This window comes from Pseudopipra pipra, chromosome 1 (genome assembly GCF_036250125.1).
Source record: "Pseudopipra pipra isolate bDixPip1 chromosome 1, bDixPip1.hap1, whole genome shotgun sequence".
In the NCBI taxonomy this organism is placed as follows: domain Eukaryota; kingdom Metazoa; phylum Chordata; class Aves; order Passeriformes; family Pipridae; genus Pseudopipra; species Pseudopipra pipra.
This window is the reverse complement of record NC_087549.1, coordinates 50,064,179-50,088,037: the sequence shown is the minus strand read 5'-3', so window position 1 is coordinate 50,088,037 and position 23,859 is coordinate 50,064,179. Positions and strand designations below refer to the sequence as shown.

At 39.7% G+C, this 23,859-nt stretch overlaps 1 protein-coding gene across 8 annotated transcripts in view; it reads left to right on the top strand.

Moving 5' to 3' along the window:
- Window positions 1-23,859, top strand: part of DLGAP1 (DLG associated protein 1) — a 414,143-nt gene that overhangs the window by 336,728 nt on the left and 53,556 nt on the right. For 7 of the 8 annotated variants that reach the window (XM_064656077.1, XM_064656082.1, XM_064656121.1 and 4 more), the window contains one exon: window positions 11,021-11,161. The exons of the other annotated variant lie outside the window; for it this stretch is intronic. In XM_064656077.1, coding sequence (XP_064512147.1) covers window positions 11,021-11,161 — 141 coding nt within the window. The remainder of the gene's footprint in view (window positions 1-11,020; window positions 11,162-23,859) is intronic. 8 annotated transcript variants of the gene reach the window in all.

The window sequence follows — 23,859 nt, the reverse complement described above, 5'->3', positions numbered from 1 at the left end:
CATAACATGTTCAACAAGATCATTTTCTTCCCAAAACTGAAGCTTTTTCACATGCTGAGGGGAAAAAGTCTCTGAAGCACCACACCATGGTGATGTACTTTGTTTAAAAAAAAAAAAAGGCAACTGAAAGACAGATGTTCAACTCCAGTGCCAGGTGTTTGTCTAAGCAAGCTCTCTTGGGGAGCTGCAAGAGCAAATGTCAGGAAGACAAAGTAGTCACCTCATAGGACACCTATAAAATGCTGATGACACTTGAGATGGACGAAGAGACTGAATGGCATTGTGGTAAACCTGGGACTTAAAATTAGGATGGTAGTGACAGACAAGGCAAAAAGACTTAGGTGTCAAGCCACAGGAAGAAAAGTGTTAAACTGTCATCTCTAAGAGGACCCACCATGATCATAGGGAGATTCAGCTGGGACTAGCTGAAAGGACCTTGAGTCTGTTATGTTTTGATGTAGATCATGTTTAGCCTATTCCTTATAGTGAGTTTCCCAAAAAGACCTAGAAGAGCTTTTAAACTTGAAAAGATAAATTTTACTAGACTTTAACCTCAAGTAGTTCCTTTCTAAAATACAGAAAATTCAAAGTGACTCGACGAGACAGCATAGAAATAAGAAAGACTGAAGACCATTCTGGCGAAGAAGCTGTGAGTGAAAATTGCTCAGGAAAGCAGAGGAAAGCTGCCCTGGGGGGCTGGATTCTGTCCAGCTTTTGACACAGAGCTCCTGCATGGTGTTAAATAATTTTCTGCAGGTGTCGTCACAGACACAGTTTGGGTTGGAAGGGACCTTTAAAGACCAGCTAGTTCCCAACCCTCCTGCCATTGGAAGTGATATGTCTGCTTGCTTTGAACTTGTTGCATAGGTCTCTGGAGATGTCAGCTCGGTTGGTTAAGTTCCAAGGCAGAACTGAAGTCATAGGTAGCTCTCCTGTGCATGTGGGAGGTGATGTAATCTGGAAAATTGGGCAGCGTCTCAAACTGGGCTCTCAGAACTGTAGGTAATCTTAAATTCAGCTATTTTGCTTCTCACTTCCCCACCTCTGCAATGGCAGTAATTAAACTCATTTTTCCTCAGAAGGGTGATTTTAAAATACTTTTTTTTTTTCTGAAAGAAAATGATTGTCACCAAGGTAAATAGAAATTCTGTCTTTTGGGTATAGTGTGAGCTGGGTTCAATAGATCTGTCATGGGACTGCACCTTGAACAGGAAGGAAGACCCAATGTATGGCAGAGTTGCTCATCAGATAAGCACTGTTTTTTCTGGGTACTTAATAAGCAGCCATTTTGTAAAGAAATAGTCAATTGCGCTAATTTAAGGCTTATAAGGGCTGTGATTTTTTTTACAATTTACTTATAGGTCACTTATTGAGAGTATCCTCAAGGAAGGCTTATGCATTATGTTCAGATATATGGCTACATTGATTATACAGAAAAATATATAATATATAATATACACTTTATAACTAATCTTTTGTCATCTGATTTCTCCTCAGTTTCAATTTAGTCAAAATTGTAGCTTACGCCTCTGTGTGCATGCTTTCCCCTGGTATCTCCAGTATATGGCTATTATAACCATTTTTGTTAATAATGAGACTCTAAGTCATTTCAGCTGTCACACAGAGTTCTTTCATAAGCAGAAGATGCAAACGCAGCTAAGCACTGTTGGGGATCCTACAGTACCTGACTACCTCTCAGAGCGCTCCCCCCGGTTTTTGCAGTATTTAGTGTTGGTACATGTAGAGCATTTTTATATGCTTTCCATGCAGTATTTAAGGGTCTACAGATTTAACCAGTCATCTTAATAGAATCACAAATATAAAAAAGCTATCATTAAAAAAAAAGTTGCAGAAACTGAAAAAGGCTGGAACAAAGTTGATCCCACAGGCTGTTACCATGTTGTCCTTTGGATTGTAAGTCTTATTGCACACAAATGCACTAGAACACATTGTAAACAAGCTTAAAAATCAAGTATTTTGGAAAAGGTAAAGGCAATGATAAGTAATGAGTAAAAGGAAGACTTAAACTTTGCTGTTTCAAACATGTTTCCCATATCAAAGAGTTTCAAGATTTAGCCTTAGTACACTGCCAAAATATTTCCTCCTTAAATTTGGCTTTACCCCCAGAAATAATTTCCCTTCTTGAAACTGAAAACAGCAGTGACAGCTCTTCTGCATGTTAAGACGTCACTACTTAAAATCTGATATCGCATATCCCTGCAGGCTCAGAAACTGGAGCTTTATATCGCTGCAGAGGGTTGATCTCCAGCTGCCTAATTGTTCTGTGCAGCTGCTTCTTTCAAATTCTGTAAGGACCCGATGTATCAAAGTTGAAATTATCAATTTCTGGCATGAAAAGCTTTCATAAGTCTAATATATATATATCTATTTGGTTTTATGATTTCAAAGCTTGAGCCATAAAGAGTTGGGCACATAGCAACTATACAAGAAATTCTTTGAAAACTGAAACTCTAAATTTTTTTTAGTTGTTCTTGTAATATATCTTTATTTGGGAAAGATGCAGCTTCAGAAGACTTGAGCCAGTGAAAACTTACACCCTCTGACATTCATTGTGTGACTCTTGGTAATATAGTGTAATACAATATGGTGTTGGCTACAAAATATGTTTCCCGCACAGCTGCCCTTTGCATTCAGTTCCCTGATTTCAGTAATAATGAAAAATAGCCATTCCAAAGTAGTCTTTCATAACACACTGTAAACAATATAATTTGATCTCAGTAGAATTAAGATGGTCAATTAAACAGAAAGTCAAGCCACCAGCCACCTGTTAAATTCCTTCACTGTCTGTCCATCATCAAGAAAGCTTGCCCTATACTCAGGCTCACCCAGAGTGTCTTAGAGAAGGTGAAAGCCCACAAGGTCACCCTAATGGACTGCTGGGAGCAGAAGGAGATAGGGAGCCTTAGAATCCTCCCAGAGAGGCATCCTGACCCTGGTCCTGTGGTGAGCCCCACTAGAGCCGACGAGCTGCCAACAATCAAGTCGTGCTACTGCATTTAGTATCTGCTGAAGTTGTGGAATTTTGACAGAGCTGACAACACTAGTCATGTGTTTGGTGTTAAAAGCCTGGGATTTGACATAGTGATAGACTGCATCTCTTAACTGAGGGTTTTAACACTGCTTTGAAATGAGAAGAGATGATATCTTTATGGATGAGGAAAAGACCAATGTACTTAATGCCTTCTTTGCCTTAGTCTTGAATAGTAAGACCAGTTGTTCTTCAGGTACACAGTGCCCTGAGCTGGAAGACAGGGACAGGGAGCAGACTGAAACTCCCGTAATCCAAGGGGAAATGGTCAGCAACCTGCTACACCACTTAAACACACACAAGTCTATGGGTCTGGATGAGATCAACCCAAGGGTACTGAGGGAGCTAGCAGAAGTGCTCACCGAGCTACTTTGCATCATTTACAAGCAGTCCTGGCTGACCAGGGAGGTCCCAGTTGACTGGAGGTGAGCCAGTGTGACTCCTGTCTACAGGAAGGGCCGGAAGGAGGATCCAGGGAACTACAGGCCTATCAGCATGATCTCAGTGCCAGCAAAGGTCATGGAGCAGATTATCTTGAGTGCCATCATGCAACATGTACAGAACAACCAGGTGATCAGCCCAGCCATCATGGGTTTCAGAAAGGCAAGTCCCACTTGACCAACCTGACCCGCACAGTGGATGAGAGAAAGGCTGTAGATATTGTCTACTTGGACTTTAGTAAAGCCTATGACACCATTTCCCGCTGCATTCTCCTGAAGAAACTGACTGCCCATGGCTTGATTGGCTGCACTCTTCACTGAGTAAAAAACTGACTGGACGGCCAGGCCCAAGGAGTGGTGGTGAATGGAATTACATCCAGCTGGCATCTGGCCACTGGTGGTGTCTCCAGGGCTCAGTACTGGGGCCAGCACCATTTAGTATCTTCATCAGTAATCTGAATAAGGGGATTGGGTGCACCTTCAGCCAGTTTGGAGAAAACACCAAATTGGGTGTGAGTGTGTTGTAGGAAGGCTGAAAGGGGGTTGTAGTGAGGTTGATGTTGCTCTCTTCTCCCAAGTAACAAGCAACAGATCAAGAGGAAATGGCCTCAAATGGCACTGGCAGAGGTTTAGATTGAATATTAGGAAAAATTTCTTCACTGAAAGAGTGAAGAGTGGCAAGGCATTAGAACAGGCTGCCCAGGGAAGTGGTTGAGTCATCCTCCCTGAAGGTATTTAAAAGCTGTGTAGATGTGACACCTGGGGACATGGTTTAGTGATGGGCTTGGCAGTGCTAGGTTAACGGTTAGACTTTATAATATTATGGGGGTTTTCCATTCTAAATGATTCCATGATTCTTTGATTTTATGACAGTCAAATGTTATCATGAGTTCTTCCTTGTTTTTCTGTGGAAATTGAATATCTAGACCAATGCCTGTCATTAAACTGTTTTTCTTCAAATTACTGTCATATTAACTGTGAATGCAATTAATGAAGGATTCCATTTCTGCAGAAAAACAAAGCACACTCGTGGTATCATAGTTTTGATGTCATGTTGGTTCATTTTAAAATGATTCCACATTTTAATCAGTCAGGACAGAAAGGTACCACACAGGTAAGTGTGTCAGCATGCAAAACCTAGTAGTTTTAGAGTCACTTTTAAAATTCTGTCATTTTAGTCTTATCTTCTTGTTACATAACATACAGATCATAATATACAGATCATAAAAAGAGCTGACATTTCTCCATAGCAAATAGCTACATTTGTACACCTTGCCAAAGGTTATCCATGTTATATCCCTGATTCACTTAATTGCTCCTGAAGGTTTTTTTTAGAACAGAATATAAGATGACCTTGAGTTTATTTTTGAAAAAAATAACTAAATCAGTTGCCTGTTCCTGCAACCCAAACAAATGAAATTAGAACAAAAATCACATTGGAGTTCATGTGATGGAGCCTTCATATTGATTTACAAGTGCCTAGAATGTGAAGTGAGTTGGAATTTCTGTGTTTCAGCCATAAATGCAAATGTAGGATTAATTTTGACTGGCTCTTCTGCATGGAAACATGCTTGTGTCCACTAAGTAACATTGTTTTGAGTGATAAACAGGTGTGAAATTTTGCTGAGATTAGGAGTGAAAAAGTTAAGAGGACAAATTTTCCAAAGCATTTTCACTCCCATGTTTGTCAGTGGAGTGAATCCTGAAAATCCACTGCAGAGGAGAGGTAAACAGATGATGTCCATGATGCAAAAAAGAGAGTCAGACCATTTCCTGACGTATAGCAAGACACATTTATAAAGCAATATAGCTAAATTAGTTTACAAGCAACTGATAAATTGCTGTAACTTGTAAGGTTTGTCATTCATCTTGTTCTACTGACTGCCTGGAAAAATAATAAGCCGATTATACTTGTCATGTGCTATCTTAAACTCTGATTGATGACTTCTGCCCACATGAATTTTAATATTTTAAGGAGATTTTTTTCTTCTTATATGATTAGTTACACTATTATGCCATTTATGTCCTCCATGAATTCTCCAAGTGGAAGGGTTATTTTTTTTCTTAATACAGATAGGTAATTAAGTAGGGGTTTGTAGTTTCTTTTTCAGATATCACTAGGTGATTTAGAATCTACTTATCTACAAAATTTTACTTGTTCCCTACTCCTGTTCTTTGTCTATACAACCACTCTTCTGTAAAATGAAAATCTTAGACTCTACTCATACACGCATCAAAAGATAGCTGTGCTTGTAATAAGATTAACTTTCAAAAATTTCTGCATAAACATTTTCAGAAAGAAAACCGAAATAAAAAGGGAATTAGAGTTTGAATTTTAATCTGGACCTCCTGATTCCAGTCTTACTCCCATCTGAATACTAACGTTTTCTTGTCCTCATAGTAATAACATATATGCAATGGTTTTACATTTTCTTCTATTTTAATTCCTGTTCATTTAATCTCATTTCAATTCAGAATTAAGATTAAAGAAAAAATGTAGTGAGATATATATATATAATTACCTCAATGAACTGTTTTGCGATCAATATAGAAGCAGTGAATTAGGAATGAAAATCCTGATTTTAAAAGTTCAGAAACTGAGCCAGGCAACATATTTCAAAATTTAAAAGTTCTGTTTGTCTAATCAATATACTGCTAACAAAGATTGGCAAAGTGATTACTTAATTAAGCTTTGGCAGACTAGAGTTACTTGTCATCACCAAGATGAGAACTAAAGAAAGGAAGGATGCTCCCTGTGACAGCTGGACTTCTAATCTTCCTTAGAGAGACGAATGAAGGAGATGAGGTTATTTATTTTTTATATACATTGATGCATCTGTATGAAAAATTTTGTTTAGCGTCCTTCTAGGGATCTTGTTTTTAACCTTGGTGTTTTACATCTCTTTTTTTCTGCTTACCAAATTAAACCTAGTTCCTTTTGACAGGTGTATGCCTTCAATGTTTAGAATCTAAATCTTAACTGCAAACAGTTAAGTTACCCAAGTGTTTATATCTATCTGAAGTTTCTGGACTTTCATGTGAGATGGGAAGATTAACACTTATAGTTGACAAGTTAACTTGATTTCCTAAAAATGGATTAAATCCTTGAGTTTCTTATTTTTTGCAACACAAATGTTTGCACTCATGAGAAAATTCAGCTGACATCGTTTTGGGAAATCAAGGAAATAAATGGTGAAAACAGCTGTAAGGAAATTAATATTTGGCTTGTTTGCTTGGAGTACAGTGAATTTCTCAGTCAGAGTAGAGTTTCTATCTGCTACAACCATTAATTTTGCTGATTTACTGTAAACGTTTGAAATGGCATAAGAGAGCCTAATTTCCTGCCTTTCTTTTAGAAATAGTACTGCCTGATTCCCACATGGAGCCCACTTCAACTTGGAGCGTTTATTGGCACTATTTATTGTTCTTGTTAAGCCTGGATAGAAGTCTTTGAGCTACGACATATTTGCTACCACAATTCACTGCCAAGAGGGACCTGCAAGTTTTGGGGCATCCCTAAACCTCCAACAGGGTTCAAATCTGCTTAGACTGAGAGATCATCAAGATCCCTTGCCTCAGACTCTCAAAATAGGGGAGTTTGCGTTCTGTTTTGTGACTCATGAGGTATAGGTTACAATCTGAATGAAGGAAGTACAAAGTGATCTTGATTTTGTACAAGAATGACCATTTCGCAGAACTTTAGGAGAAACTTTAAGCCTCTTGTAGTCACAAGATCAAATGACAAACACAGTGAAACGTTAACTCAGGATGCCAGAGAGCTGTGCTGTTTAGCTCAGGTCTATATCCATCATCCCCAGGGCAGCTGCTGTGAGTCAGCAGCTGACCCAGAGCCCATGGCTGATTCTTGGTCTGCCTGCTATGCTGGCCCAGGAGGGGAGAGGATAACATGCCTGTGTAAGACAGATTAATGCAGAGGGGTTATGGACGGGTGATGCCCAAGCCAAAAAATGGGGGGAAGCACCTCCCAACAAGGGCAAAAATAAAATGCCCCTAGATATTCAGCAGTACAACCAGGATCTGCCCTGCTGACAGAAGAGCAGACTCTACCCTCCGTAAAAAGCAAACCTGCAAAAATTTCTGTGCTTGGTCTTTCAGGGAGCAAGTGAGGCAAACTGGCTGGGCTTGGACAGACAAGATGAGGTGGTCTGATCAGCAGATTGTGCTGTTGTATCATTGGAAGCTGTACCTCAGCACTTCTCCTAACTTGCTACAAATTCCTTATGGCAATGTGCATGTTTGCCAACAAATAAAAAGGTCATTTAAGATCTTTTAAAAGATTTCTCTTTTTGAACTCTAGGGCTAATATTCATCGTGTCCTGCAATTAATGCAGTTTATGTCATTTAGGATCTTACATTTGACTAGATGAGACTCCGTGATAGTCATCACCTTTTGTCATGATTAGATCATTTAAATCAACATGCTGATCTGATTAAGTAATCCTAGTCTAGACCTCTACTTCTGATTTAAGGTGGTAATATCTAAAAACATTTAACCTTGCAATAATGAAACTTTGAGTAGCCAGTAGCATGCAATAATGAAACTTTTGAGTAGCCAGGAGCATGCTTGTAAATGTCCAGAAGACAGTGCTAGGGGGCTTGATTATTACTGCTGAGGAGGTGAGAATTTTTCTTTTACTAGCTTGTATTAGCAGTCCAGGAGAACATATTTTTAAATCATTCTAGACAATTAAATCTCATTCTTTGTTTTACAACACAAAGAGAAAATGTCATTTTACTTGTTTCCTGTTAAGTCTCACAGCCATGTTGTGCTTCTGCCTTGGCCAAACAAACAGTCCTCACATTATGGCTCTGTTGGACAATTAGAAACTGTTTACTCGTTTTGTTGACCCAGTTCCAGCCAAGCAGCAAATATGAAATACAAAAAAATTCAAACTGTCTTGGTCAAAGTCAGAAGAATCAGATTTTCTGTAATATTTAGTTGCCAGTGGCCAGAAAATGGATATGAATACTTTCCAAAAGAAAAGCTTTAAAGAGTATATGTGATTTTGAGGATTACCATGTGCAAGAGGATTATTATTTCAGAAACAAAAGGAATAAGAGATTACAGCACATTAAAAAAAGGTTGTTTTACATCAAAGGTGTAGTATGGTTACACACTTTCTATAATACCATGCATTGGCCAGGGAGCCAGACAGTCGGGATTTAGAATGAGCTTTCAACCTCTTTTAGCTTTTCTGATTTCAGCTCTATATGGCCGTGTTTGAAATATGCGAAGATGTTTGCATTCAGAAGTGAATTAAGCAACAATAATCAGCTTACAGATTCCTGTTCTGTGATATGCTGAAGAAAAGAAAAAAAATCCAGACATTTAGGTCAAATATAAAAAGCCTGTGGGCTGTTTGGAGTGAGCACCCAGTTCAATGATCATAGGAAGGAATTTCTATTAAATAGCCCATCAAAATAGCCTCTTGTTTTTGACAAAATGCATAACTCAAACTTTTAGTTCCCTTCATCTTGTCTTGCAGATTTGTTTTCATCATCTAATTACAGATGAAATCTGAAAAAGAAAATTATTGAGTATGTACTTAAAAATATTGTTCAATATATATTTAACATTAAAAGTTTAGATTTTCTTGTGAATTTTAAATTAATAAAATTGACAATCGGCATTACTATGGCAACATATAGGTAAGGTCTAGCCCGAAGGGCATGAGCTTAATTCTCTTGCATCTCAGTTTGCTTCCATGTAGCTTGAAGCTCACTTGTAGGTCAGATTTGAGCCTCGAATCTGTTACAGCATTCCTGTAAACAAGCTTGCCGCTGAATAAGAGTTCCACATTGTCTGTCCCAAGAGCAGAGCACAGCAATTCATTAACTCTGAACTAACATCCAGCCGTTTGATGTACCCCTATGTGTATCCTGACCCCCTCGGGACTGGGTTGGTAAGTTCCAGCATTCATCAAATAAAGCATCAAGACACATTGCAGTAAGCGTACTGTTCTTGTAATTAAATGAATGCAGGGAGCACATAAATGAGTCTTTGGCAGCATGAGCGCTCGGCAGCAGTGGAGTTCGGCTTTCCACTTTTCCTGATGCAGAAATGTTCCCTGCAGACCTGAGCACTCCTGGGACCGGCCCAATGGGTGCAAACTGGCCTTTCTGCCCAAAGTGTAAAATGCCATCGACGAAGGAAAGAGAGTTTATTGTACATATATCATTCGGCAGGGTTTCCCAGAGCTATGGCTGAGGCAGCAAGAATAGCAGGCAAACACCAGAGGGAGTAATTGTTCTACTGGAGAGTTAGGAAAGGAAAGCCTCAGGCAACAGTGTTTGTTAATAGTGTGGGTGAGGTTTCTAGCCAAAGAAAAAGTTCAGGTGACATGACTGTACAAAATATAAATGGTGAAACCACATTCTAGTGTTGTTTGAAAGAGTTTGTGTTCTTCACCAATTTTCAGTGCTGATTCCAGTGTACTGATTCTTTGTGCCAGCAATGTAATACCCACTTACCCTCCAGTAACTTTTTTACATCTCTTCACAGTACTAGAGGCTTTCAGTTCAGTGTTCAGAGACAGATGAGCAGGCAATAAGAAGTAACCTTTTCACCTGTTTTTTAAAGCAGTCTTTTCTCCTGGTCCATCCATGCATGCTCTTCCTCTGTCAGAGTGTCTTTGTCTTAACTGATGAAGTCCTTGGACCCTCAGAGTCCTGGTTCCTTAGAGTCCTGCATGCTGCAAAGTGACCAAGATGAAACCAGATGCCCTGGTCTTCCATGGAAGCAAATCTGGGTACACAGATAGAAAAGAAGCGAGTGGGTTATCTACCCCCTGGAAATAGGCTGTCCTTTCAGCAGCTATACCTGCATTTTGCACCTCCTAAAAGTCTGTGCTTCTGCCCATAAGTTTCAGCTGGCCATGACCAGGAAAAGTGCATCCCCCGGGCTCTCCATACAGAGCCTCTTACAACTGCTCAATTTGCAGTAACTGATTGAAAGAAAAAACACCTTCACCCCCAAGGTGAATCTATGCCAGTGTCTTTTAGAAAATCATTTTAATGAACAAAACGACCCAATTCCATTACACTTCACACAATGCTGGGGCAGGTGGAAAGCTTCTCCAGTTCACTGATGAACTTCCAAGACAATGAACTAAAGTGAAGAGTCATTCTCTGCTTTTAATTGTAATTAATGCTTCTGCACTGATTGCTTTTAGTTTCTATCATTGACATGGTGCTTAAATTTCCACAGCTATTACAGTGAGTGCCACCTGTGGAATATGAATATGAAGCAAAGATCAGCTCATTACATAACTCAGCTGCCTTTTCAGCAGAAGACTTCAAAGTTCTTTTCTATTCTCAAAAGGGTATCCTGTAAAAATCACCCTTTCATTGATGAATATCAAAGTAAATCCTGGCTGAGCCTGATGTTAAATTGCATACCCCTGGCTTTCACAATGTTGCCAAGCAAAGGATCTGCAACAAAACTATTTTTCTTAACAGTTTTATTGCGGGTGTGTAAGATCTAATGGAGATCAGCCTATTCTCTTCTTAGGTGTGTCAGCTTTACAGAGCTCACCAGCACAAAAAGAGGATCTTGGCATTGTTACAGTGGCGAACATAGAAGACGCTTCATACATCCGGGTGGATGACTTGCATTGTCAAGATCTTTTAAAAGATCTGGGCGTTATTAGAGGTGGGTGTTTAATTGTTGATTCATTAAAACAGAACCATACATGAATTATCCAGGCAGTAAACCTTTTTCTTCCAATAAGTAAAATAGAACCCTGAGAGAACTAGAATCAAACTCTTGTCTCAATTGCACCAGTGTGAAGGTAGAGGAGGAGAAATGTGTTTAGATATTTGATGATGCAGACAGGTGAAATTCACAGAAACTCTATGCAGACCAGATGCTTAAGTAGGTTTAGTTTTGCAAATCGTTTAAATATCAGTATCTCTGTGACTTCAGCTGTGATTCCTTGGTTGCAAAGTAATACATTTCTCCTCATTTTGAAGGTAAGAATAAGTGTATAAATTTGATACTTCCTACAATATGGAGAGAAATAAAGGTTATATATATGACCAACTTCAGCTTTGGAAAATAAAACTCCTTGGGAAGCTCTCATAATCAGTGTAAAGACAGGAGCTCTCTGTGCACCTTAAGTTAGACAGTAGTGATAGCATGCTGTCTTCAGAAGTGATATTGTCATATTGTATCTCTGTTCCTATTTCGGTTTCTTTCTCCCTGCAACTCTGCTCATACAGCTATTTTCTGGACCTGTGCTGTGAATATGGCTTAAAAAAAAAAAAAAAAAAAAAAAAAAAAAAAAGAAGAAGAAAAATAAAAATAGTGAAAAGGGAGGGGGAAACTGAATGTAAAAGGATGGATACGTATCATGTACCTGATCTGGTTGACAGCACCATCCAACTGGTATGTTTTAGTACAGGTATCTGCATCAGTGCTGGCACTGAAGACAGCTACCATCAAACCTTGTCCTTAATACATGCTCTGAAAGGAGCTGAAGTGATCCTTTGTGAACAGCCATTCAATGGGGACATTTCCATTGCAGACTTTTAAACATGTCCTTGTGTCACTTCTATGTGAGGCTAAAACATTTCTATGTGACTTGCCCACAACTCCTTAGTAGTGCATGTGTTTCTTCTGCAACAGCATTGTAGCACTGAGGTGAAGGGCAATACCATTTTTTCTGTAGTAACTTTTATGATTAATCCTGATGTTTGGCCTGGAGAATATTGGCTTGCTGGGGAATGGGGAGAAGCTGCACCGGAGTTTGTGGCTGTAACAACTGTCCTTCTTTGAGTACAGATATCCAAAACAAACTGGTTTATAAACCTGAAGCAATATGTATGTTGTTATCACCCAAAACATAAAAGCATGGTGAATATCTTTTAAGACCAATGTGCAATAGCAAACACAGGAGCTGGGGCATCAATTTGTTGAGCTGTACCTATCAGCATGAGACAGAAACAACAGACACTCACACAGGTACATCAAAACTAGATATAGCAAAGAAAACCTCAGGGCAAGATGCTGGAGGCAGATGGGAATAATATATGTGCAGATAGCAGCTTAGATTTGCAAGACAGAAATCGTTGTCTCTTTGATGCTTCCAGAGTTGAAGAACATCGGATTCCCTTTATTCTTTGTTAGCAAAATTTCAAAGATTGATGCTTACTCCATCACCACAGTCCTTTCCTGGCAATAGCAGCCATCTAATCCAAAATTGACTCACATCTCAAGTCCAAAAGGAATATCAGTACCATATTGTTGGAACAAGGCAGATGTGAAGGAATGTCACATGCTTATGAATGTTAAATGTATTCATCAGATAAACACGCCTGTGGAAGGAACAAGTCCCCTAAAACATTGGTGCTATCATATTTGTGTAAACCCAGAGCACTGCAAAAAGTTAAATTTTGAAAAGCCAAACATGATTTGCATTCAAAACTAATCATTGTGATGTTACTTTAAAGCTCAAAAGGCTCTGCCAGGCAAGGTGTACACACAGCAGAGGAGGCATTTGTAGCATAAAGAGTCATTTCTCTAAAGGAACTTTCAGGATCTGTCTATGAAAAGAAATCCCACACCTCAGGGATAAGAACATGGAAAAAAAAAAGAAAGGTCAACTTGCCCTTGAGAAGATATGGCTTGCAAAGCTCGTATAAGTCTGCTTTAATAACACATTTTTAGAAACCTGTGCTTTTGAATGCCTGCTTTGAACAACACCCACCTTCTGGAGCCCTTTCATAAGGACACGTAACCCAGGATAAAATTGATCTTATTCACAGCAGTGTTTGCCTCCACATGTCAGACCACAAACAGAGAAGAGAAGCACTGGATAGTAGTCCCAGTGACAACACAGGGACTGATTTTCAAGGGTGAAACTTCTGAGTCACTCTTACAGCCATCTTTTGGATTTTCTTCATTTCCATCTTAAGTTGCTACATTGAGGTATTAGGACATTTCATTTGATGTTTGCAGTCCTCTGAAACTGAAGCCTTTCCACCTCATCTGAAATACAATGTCTACTACAGCATATTTTCTATATCTCAACTACATTTGAACCCATTTACCAGACTAAATCCAAAAGATTTATGTATTAAAAAACTCAGCACTCCTTTAAGTTCCCTGAACTGTTTATTCGTCTAAATTCAGTAAAGGATAGTTCTTTAGAAAGTTTACTGGATGCCTTCAGAACCTGATGGAATTTTATCCCTAGTAGCCTGTCAGAATTAGTCGGCAAAGTGTTTAATTGATGCCTACCGATGCTGAGCTGTTACGCTCTCATCCCCTTTACTACAAAACCTTAGTTTCATTTATACAGCTGCATTTGCTGCAGAAAAGTTTCATAGGCATCAGCATGAAGTTAGTAACTGAAACCATGTTCAAGTTAGCCAGGAGCAGCCCCAGAGGCAGTTCTGGTTTGCCTCTGCTGTGTCCAGTCTAATCACCTAGCCTGGATCCATGCTAGGTCCTTTGGGAACCCAAACTACGTCTAGCTTCTTTTGCTAAATTGGAGAAGCAAAAGTTTAAGTAGTCCATCCTGAATCCGGTCTTACTTCCACTCTCTGGGATCCTTAAGAAGTATATTTCTCACCCTAGCTCTGGTATGGCTTAGATGAAAGACAAAATGTAAGCAGAATACACTTTTGTATATAAGTTTAAGGAACCTTTTCATAGTAATGTGATGGGGCACTGCAGTAACAATCTACATTCCAATCAGTCTGATTTCCTTCATCCCTAAAACGACACACAAAACACACACACTCCATAATGTTGCATGATTCGTATTAAAGTCTACCTTTGTCCAAGCCTGTACTTGACAGTTCTTGTGGTTTGCAGAGGATTGTTTTGGGGGGCAGTCAAGGAGAAGACTGAAGACTGAAGCTGTTTGTATACATACAGATGTGTATTCCTGGTGTGTATTTCCCTGCCTGACCTCAGGAAGACTAAATGAAACACAGCACTAGCTGCTGAGCCAGTGAGACTCTTTGAAGTGATAACCGTGGCATGTTCTGTGATGTGGTTTGCCTGGAAACATATCTGTTTCTTTTGAAAATCCAAGATACAAAAATGACATCAGTTGTAGTATGCACTGCAAAACCTAGGCTGAGATGGCAGACTGTTCTATTCCATAAATGATTGCAGATGTTTGGGTGAGGCTGCAAAACATGAGGATTTTCAAACGTGTACATGTGGGGAAGGAAACTAGGGTCATATATAAACATGAACATATTTGTTATATATTGCAGCCAGTCAGCTGGTGCCATTTCAGATTGGCAATTATCAAAGATGTGCAAAAATAAGTGGAAACTATGATAGCTGCAATGCATCTGGTTTAGTGAGTGTTTTCTATTTCTGACTCTATAGGCTTTCCTCCCTTTGTCTGATGCCAGTTACATACTAGACACATAGAACTGTCAACAGGCTGAAGAAGAGGCTTAGGAGATTTACTGCTGGTTTTTATTACCACCAGATTGCAAAAGCATATAGCCTAAGCTGGTTTTTCAGCAGGCTAAGTTCCAGCTCTACGTCCCAGGAGCCTGCTTTGCTAAGTAGGATCTGGATGGTACCAATTTAGGAAGCTCTCTAAGTATGTGATGCCCTTTAAATGAATGAATCATTTGCCAGAGTCACAGGCATGAGAAAAGGGTAGAAAGAAGAGCTACTAGATGAAGAATTATTGGCATTAGATCTCCCTCCTGATCTCCAGACTTGGGCTGTTTGGCCCTGAATTCCAGAAGGAAGGTGCTAAGGGTTCTTGCTGATGCCACATCAAGAAGGTGAGTGACAAGGGCTGTTGGAGGCTATGGACACCTGCTTCCCAGCCATAGAAAAATAAAGCCATCGTGCAGCTTAACCTTCAAGAAGCCAATGGCAGGCAAAATCTGGCATGACAAAATGGTTTTTTATGCCATCTATTTGGGCCAAATTTCATCTTTTTAATACCTTGCCACATGATAATTCTGACAACTCCTTCAGCTGACTTGTTCCTATGCAGCTCTGGGCATAGAGTGAAGATGACTTTGCTGTTGTATATTTCCAGAGTTATCTCTAGTTATATCTGTGTTAAGTTCCTTTAAACTCAGCTACTAACATCTCTACACTTGTGTATTTATTACTGAAAACAAATTAAGAATAACGCTTCAGTTTTTACACAGAAAATTTCATCATTCAGTTATTTTAAAAATTAAAGTGTCAACTTTTTCAAAGTTATCCTTCTTAAGAAACTTTCTATCTTTTGCAATGTGCAGTTGAAAGATGGATAGCATAATTTCTTTCCTAATCAATGTTTCTCTTTTCCATTTGTCAGACATGTTATTTTAAAGTGTGGTTTTGATATAAGTGTGCAAAAAATTCTGAAATTGAATTGCACAGGGCTAGGAAAAAAAATGCACTGTTTTTATGAAATGTGCAAAACTATTTAGATATTTTGTTGTTACTATATGGATTCAAGAAGCAATTATAAAAATAAATTAAAATCCACTAAGGGATTGCAAAGGATACCACATCAGACTAGGGAAAGTGCTGTACTGCAAGTCACTGGAGCTGGGAGAGTGACTGGAAGAGAGAATATTCCTTGTTTTGTTCTTGTCTTGTGCAGCCTGCCTCAGCCACTATCCGAGACAGCTCTAATGAAGTGGAGGTTTGATTGCTCTTCCAGTGAGCAAAACAGCTTCTTTAACAGAAATCCTAATTGTTGGTATGGGTTTACTCCAGGTAGGAGTTCCACAGATTTGTGTTGCCTTGTTTTCAAGTAATCACACACAATTGACACAGCATCTCAAGTGAAAAAAAATCAGGTTTCAGGTATACAGATTCAAAAAGAACTCTATAAAAGTTCATTGTGTGTGCTAGAAGGCAGAATTTAACCAGTGATTTGAAAACTTGTTACACGTATTCTATGGTTTGTTCTTTTCTTAATACACCCAGCTTCATAAATAATAAGTTTCTGTTTGAAATGTCTTCTCGTGTGTAGCAATGTCTGATAGGTTCAGTAAAACTCAGCAGCCGGGAGGAGAAAAGAGCACAAAATCTTTGCAACTTCTGTCCACATGAACAGCAGCAGGCAGCATCACAGATTGAAACTGGTGCCTCAAGTTGCCTCAGGGACTAAGGGTTTCATCAAGAGCAAAGTTATGCCTAGAATAACTGAAAAATGGTGGGACAACTCACGTGACTGGAGGATTGAGATGGATGGCTACAAGTTGTTTCAAAAGACAGACAGGGCAAAAAAGAAGGAGTCACGTTCTGTGTTAAGGAGAATCTTAAATGTATAGTAGTCAACTATGGCAATTGTGGAAGCCCTACAGCATGTCTTTGGGTCAAGATCAGAGAGGTCATCTCCAGTGGGGATCTTTCAGTAGGCAACTGCTACTGACCTCCAAACCAACGAAGCAGCACTTGAGTCACTTAAGCGAGCTTTGGAAGGTTAACAGAACCTGTTTCTTGTGACTTCAACTGTCCAGACATTTGTTGGAAGAACAGCAGAGCAGCTCACATGTCATCCATCAAGCTCTTGGAATGCTTAGGAGGCCTACTTCCTCACACAGGTGTTAGATGTGCTGACCAGGAATGAGGCACTGCTGTTTGTGCTACTCACAAACAGAGAAAACCTGCTTTGAAATATCTTGGTTAGTGATAACCTTGGCTACAGTGATCACAATATTGTGGAGTTTGGGATTTGGCTGGGCATGCTGAAGGTTAGTACTAAAACACAGGGTTTAGACTTTAGAAGAGCAAACTTCAGCTCATGCAAAGCTCAGGTGGGAAGCAGAAGGGGAGAGTGAGGGGCAGTGGTGCCCATGGAAAGCTTCTGTGGAGGAAAAAGATGTGAACAGGCTGGAAAGTGTCCAGAGAGGGGAAACAAGGATGATTAAAGGACTGGAAAGCCTACCATATGAGGAAAGAACTGGGTGTGTTTGGCCTCAAGAAAAGAAAGTTTAGGGAAGACCTTGTCAGTATGTTCCACTATTTAAAGGATGGATACAAAGATAGAGACTCCCTTTTCACAAGTAGTCACATGGAAAAGGAGTAATGAGTCCAAGTTATGCCAGGGTGGATTCTGATTAGACTAGAAGAAAATTTATCACAATGAAAATAATCTCCTCAGGGAGGTGGTGAATTCCCCAACACTGAACACTTCTAAGATTCAGCTGGTCAGTGTGCTGGGCCATCCTGTCTAGACTCTGCTTTTGCCAGCAAAGTTTGGACCAGATGATCCTTGAGGTCCTTCCGACATGTTATTCTATGATTCTGTGAAGTTGAAGTCAATATAATTGTGGCTGGAGACAGAATCTGACTCAAATATCAAGGCTCCAGCTGAGCACAGCAGAGCTAAACATCATGAAAACAGCACACCTGGTGCAATTGTTATTGCATCCCGCAGAGTTAAGCTGTGACCTTGTAGAGAGAACTAATACAGAGCCACCCAATGCATCTTGCAGATGATCCCCCCAAGAGAAGCTGCTACTGCCATGCAAGTAACATTAATACAGAGCAGCAAGTACCTGAGAGCAAGATGGAAGCATTATTGACACAACAGAAGTGCTTGGTTGCATTAGCTTTATGGCACCTCCTGAGCCAGTACTTCTAGTGTCTTGCAAGGTTGTTTTCTCGGTAGTGATGGTGAGCATCAAAAGGAAGGGGAGACAACAGCGCAAAAGCTGTTGTTCTGCAAAGAAAGTTAAGTGAATTTTTGATTTTGTCATGCAAAAACTTATGATTCAGCTTCATTAGAAATAGAATGTAGCAAGTTTCTGTGCTTCAAGTGATGAGACTTTCAAGTCCTGGCTGATTCTGGGGTAGGATGTAAGCCTGGGTCGTGTTGAAGCAGAATTTACCTTCAGTGATGACAATAATGTTTTATGCTGATAAATACTAAAGACATGCTGGTACTGGAGGAAATTCTGTGCACTCTGGTTGTTCTGGTCTGAGAGCTGAGGAGCACAGCTGCCTTCATGTTCTCCTTTCTTGGGCAACATCACAAATCTATCAGACTGGTCTTCAGATTACTCTATACTAAAAATTGTTGGCAATTACTTTGAAACAGCTCATTCTTTAGTAAATGCTATCTTGATGCCATTATTTGAGGCATAGATCTGGAAATGATATCCCTATTTCAATCTCCCTGTCACAAGAGGTAAGAGTACATGACCATTTGGAGAAGAGCTTGCTTGGCCGATGGGTTTGCTTAATCCACTGTTATGCTAGAGGGTTTTTTATGAGGCTTTGCAAGATGTAATCCAGAGGACTTCATGGTTTCTTTTCTTTTTTTTTTTATTGCCTTGGACAAGAAGATAATTTCAGATTGAGGATCTGTAGCATATGTTTTCTGCAGAGCTGATGATAATAGAAACATTTCAGTGAGGTCCCTGTATGAGTTACGTCACTTATTTTTTGACTCGGCAATCAGAGAGGAACTAGTGAGGAAGCCTGCTGTCAGTGCTGGAGAAAGGATGTAGGTCCTGGCAGCAAGCCCAGGCCTGCTCAGCAGATCAAAGGCTCTTCCCTTGGCTCCCAGAGCAGCCGGAAAAGCAGCTGCCCAGTACCCTTTCAGCATCCTTCATTCCTTTCCCCTCTGCCAGCAAATAACTTCTTTTCGTTACCCACCTCAGCAATAGTCTCTTTTTTTTTCCCCTCAGTATCCTGCCAACCAAGGTCCTTTTATGGAAAGCGCTTGTGTTTACTACCTGCAGATCCCAGGGCCAGCCAGTGGAAACACACTGGGGATACTGTGGTCCTTACATACTCCTCTCTCCTCCAAGAGATGCTCCTAGCTGCTGACTTTAACCTGGAAGAGGAGGCAAAGCTTAAAGGAACAAGCCATGGTTATAAACCACATGCCGTTTTCCAAGCCAGCCTGATGGAAGATTTCAATTTGGAAAAGTGCTTTTTGTGCCAAAACAGCATAACAGCCATGCTTTGAAAGTCTTCCCACTCACCTCCCAGAAAAATAAATAGTGTGGCTTTTTTGTGGGCTTCTTGGTGGTAGTTTTCCTTTTTAAATACATGACTGCTTTCCTCCAAAGCTGCTGCATGTTAGTGCTGCTCCTCACTGTCCCTGTTAACTGGTTCCTGAGGGGAGGTTTGTCCGCCATGAAAGGAGAGTCAAGCAAACGTGTCGGAGAATTGCAGACTCTGCAAGAAGAATATTGTGTCTGCTATTACACTGCTGTTTCTGCTCACTTACACTATGGGTTGGTTGATGGGAGCCTTTAAAAACAGCTGCACTGCGCTTCAAAGGCACATGCAGCCCTTAGGTACCAAATTACTGCTAAATAGGGGATGAAAGCCTGACCTTTGACTGCCCCCATGGCAGTGTCTGCATCACCAGCACCTTTTCTCCTCCCTAGTTTTGAGAGCTGAACAGCCCAGTAGTGGTAGGTAAATAAGCTGTCCTGCCAGAGTCTGCTAAAGGTCTTGAAACTATTTCTCTAGTTGCTTTTGTAAGCACTGTGAGGCACTCTAGCTTGTAGTCGCAGCCACAGCTGTGCATGTGAGGTTTTCTTTGCTCAATAAGCAGTCCCTGAGCTTGGGTTTGCTGACTAATTATCTGCCATAATCAAGATTACTATGGGAGCAATGTTTTGAAAGATCTTTATTCCCAATGTGAGTTTCTAGAGGCTATTAAAACTGAAAGTGTTTGGGACCTCCTCTGGGGAGCAGAAGCTCTTCTCCCCATGTTCACACACTGCTAATAACGCCTTCACATGGATTTGCCTACTACAAATTACGAGTAATTAATAATATTCTATATGGAAGCATCAGAAACAGTTAAAGCGTGTGACTGCAGGCTGGCCTGGTGCCTAGCCCAGCTGCTTGATAGGACAGTTGTTCTATGCCTCAGTTTCTCCTTCAGTAAAATGAAGAGAATATGAGACTTAGTAATGCCTGTCAAATGTTTAATGTCTATGGGTGGGTGGTGGAAACCACTGGAAATGACAGGTGCAGAAGCAGAACAGGTTATTTTCCATAGCTTTGGTTATTATATCTGATGCTTTTATAATGGAATCCAATTTTCTTCTAACTCATCTTTTGCATAACTATCCTATATTAGACAGCAGTGGCACTGTAGGGGGAATTGGAATAAGTGGAGAGAGTGAACTGCAGGATCATTATCGCCAGAAATACATATCATTGTTTATTATCATACCTCTAATGAGGCACAATTATTCCTGTAAATTTTTTTCTCATTGTTGTCCTAATTGGGCTTCTCCATGTGTCTCCTACCACCACTTCTTTATTATGTGTATCACAAAACTCCTCAGGGGTCCAGTGAGGCACCAGTATCACAGAAAAGCAGTGAAGGCCTCTGAGTATGTGCAGTCTTTTCTTTCTATGTTCCCTGTCTGTCTCCTCTGGCTTTATTGGCATCTTCCCTCCTTCCTCCTTGTGAGTCTGATTTTGTCTTTACTATGACTGAAACAAACTATTTTGACAAAACAAAGGTAAAGAAGGAGGGCAAAACACTGTTTTGTTTAGTAGTAAGATGTGCAGCATTATAAAATATCAAAACCCCAATGACTCTGTATGAAAATTCAGGAAACAAGTAAAGCAAATGGATACCCACAGCAGACATGTGGATGCACCAGACAAAATTCAATCCAAGACCATAATGTGCCTGTATCCTAGGAGAGATATGTGGTAGTCATGGGCTCAGGACTTCAACAGATTTTAGAATTCTTGAAAATTAATCATTACAATAAGTTTTTAAAGGATTTCAAGGAGTGAGTGAAGAAACTAATTCATTTTGAGAGGCCAGCTCAGCGCTTTCTTGATCTTTTTACAGTCCTGGTAAATCATTTATCAGGGCAAACTTTCAGAAAACTCCCACACAAACTGTGCTAGGCAGAGTGTCTCAAAAGTAATATTACTCCATGTTTATGCTTTCAGGACCTAAAAAAAAAGAGAGGCTGTAATACCAGGGTGGTACAGGCCCCTGCCTGACAGTGTGAGGGCTTGAAATCTTCCCTTTTCTGAAATAATATTTATTGTTCAGACTATGAGGCTGTTAATTTCTCTTTTAACCTTGCTTTTATGTGTTTTATTTCAGTGATACCCGAAACAAAATTCAAAATAGTACCACAGTGCGATATCTTTTCTCTTTTGAATTAGTAAAACGGAATATAACATTTCTTTTTTTCCCCCATAAATTGTTCTTTCCCCCATAAATTGATTTTGCTAGCTTAGAGCAGTGGTTTGAAAGGTTCAGATTTTAAAATATTAAGGGAAGAAAAAAACAAGAGAAAAGGAGGAATCATGTACATTCTATTCTTCCTGCCTATCAGAGGCCCCCAGAAAATCTGGGACCACCATATATGACTTATGGAAAAATAAATTTTTAGTTATTTTTTTAGTTATGAGGTTTTCCCTGGTCCAAAGTATCCCAAACCATTCACTGTCATTTGTATGCAGCATCAACTCCAAATCTGGGAGTAGGATGAGTACCTCACAATAATGAGATGTTAAAAAGAAATTTCTCTATACTTAGACTTTGAGTTCTACACAGTTCAGGTGCAATTGATTTATTACAGGCATATTAACCTAATTCAAGGGCCAGAGCTTTGAGAGCTTACTGATAAAATGCCAAGATTGGCAATACTTTGTATAAATAGGACTTCTAGGAATTATGGATAATTTCTATTATTGCTTTCTACAAGGCCATGACCACTTTCCCATATTATATGTTGGCACACTGGGAAAGGGAATACTGTTAAGAGGCACAAGGAATAATTTTGTGTTATTTTTCAGCAAGAAAAACAAAAGCAAGTGTTGAAAAAGTTTGGAGTAAATGAAAAGCATATGCACGGAGAAAGTAGCTATATATGCGAGAGGAATGTACCTTTTTTTTGTTTGCACATAGCATGAACCAATGGATTTTAATAAGGCTCCTACATCCAAAATATGTAATTGGCCACGTTTCACATGGGCTGTGAGGGACCTGGAGATACTGAAAAGAGGTGAAAGAAGAGGGGAGATGGATATATGGAGAGAGGAGGGGCTGAAGTGAGAAAGAAGTAATCCAGGGGAAAACAGGCTTCATCCACTCTGTTTCTCATGGAAAAATTGTCCTCACTCTTGCCAGCCTTCAAACTTGGAGATTTTAATTGTGGCCTTAAAATAAGAAGTTTGTGGGGTTTTCATTCAGACTCTCTCTGCCTACCCAAACCATATATGGAGCAATTATAGTGTTTTAAGCTCTCACAAGCTTAGAATTTTAGGACTGATTTTCTGGAAGAGCTAATTGAAATAAAGTGACAAAAGCCTATATTGAATGCTCTGTAACATGTAACTTCACAGCTGTCAATTATGGTATTAAATAACCCCTTATATCTATCCATGCTCCAGTTCATCAAGAACATTTGATTCCACTCACCCCATATAGTATTTACCTGGCGCACAGAACTGTTCCTTGTGCCCTTATTTATGCCTGCTCTAGGACTGTGTCTGTCTCTGTTACCTCCGTGTCTCAGGAAGACGGTTTTAATGCTTTAATGCATTTAATGTTTGCCAGCATTAAAGCAAACGTGGCTGCAAAAGCGCTTACACACAGCAGCTATTTGGAACAAGCTGCTATGAAAGAATTTCTGCTAAAAACAGACTAGAAAAAAAAAAGACCTGGTATCTCAAAATACTTTCCTTGCTGCAGCAGTCAGCTGAGGGGGAAGGTCAAGAGAGAACAACGTAACACTGCTCTCAGATAATGTGGGGGTAAGGGGAAGAGGGTAGAAGGCGCCGAAATGTGTTTGTAAAGGAGTGAAGGAAACCTCCAGACACACAAAGAAGAGGAGAAGCTAATGTACCTTTAAAGTACATTTAATGTGGGATTGCTGACATGTCATCACAAGCACCAGCACAGAGCTATTACATGGGTCACTGCAGGGACAGGGTTATGGTGCCCTTCTATAATCTTGTTGGATTTATTTTATATTTAACTTTGCTGTTGAATTCCACCTTGTATAATGTTTGGTTTAGGAATAAGTGCTACAGAGTTCCATTTTTTTAATTCTCACCCAGCAACAGGGACCTGTAACCCTAAATCCCCCATATAATTTTTGTCTGAAAAGTAACATAAAGTCTCTTTGAATAACATTCTTTGCTCTTTCCAGGTATTTTTCATGGAAAATTCAAAGAGCACTTTTCCTTTCTCAGACACACAGATTGGTTTTGCAGGCATTTTGAAGGTGCCAATCTCTCTGCCCTTTACAAAAGTTTCCATTAACAAACAAACAAACAAACATTAACAGTCAGGTGTGATGAAAATTGCTCAGCAACAAACCATCAACACTGAATATGCTAAGATATAGTTACAGTGAACTGTCTATTAACAAGTGTTAAAACCTGACCTAGATCCATAAGAGGTGTTACTG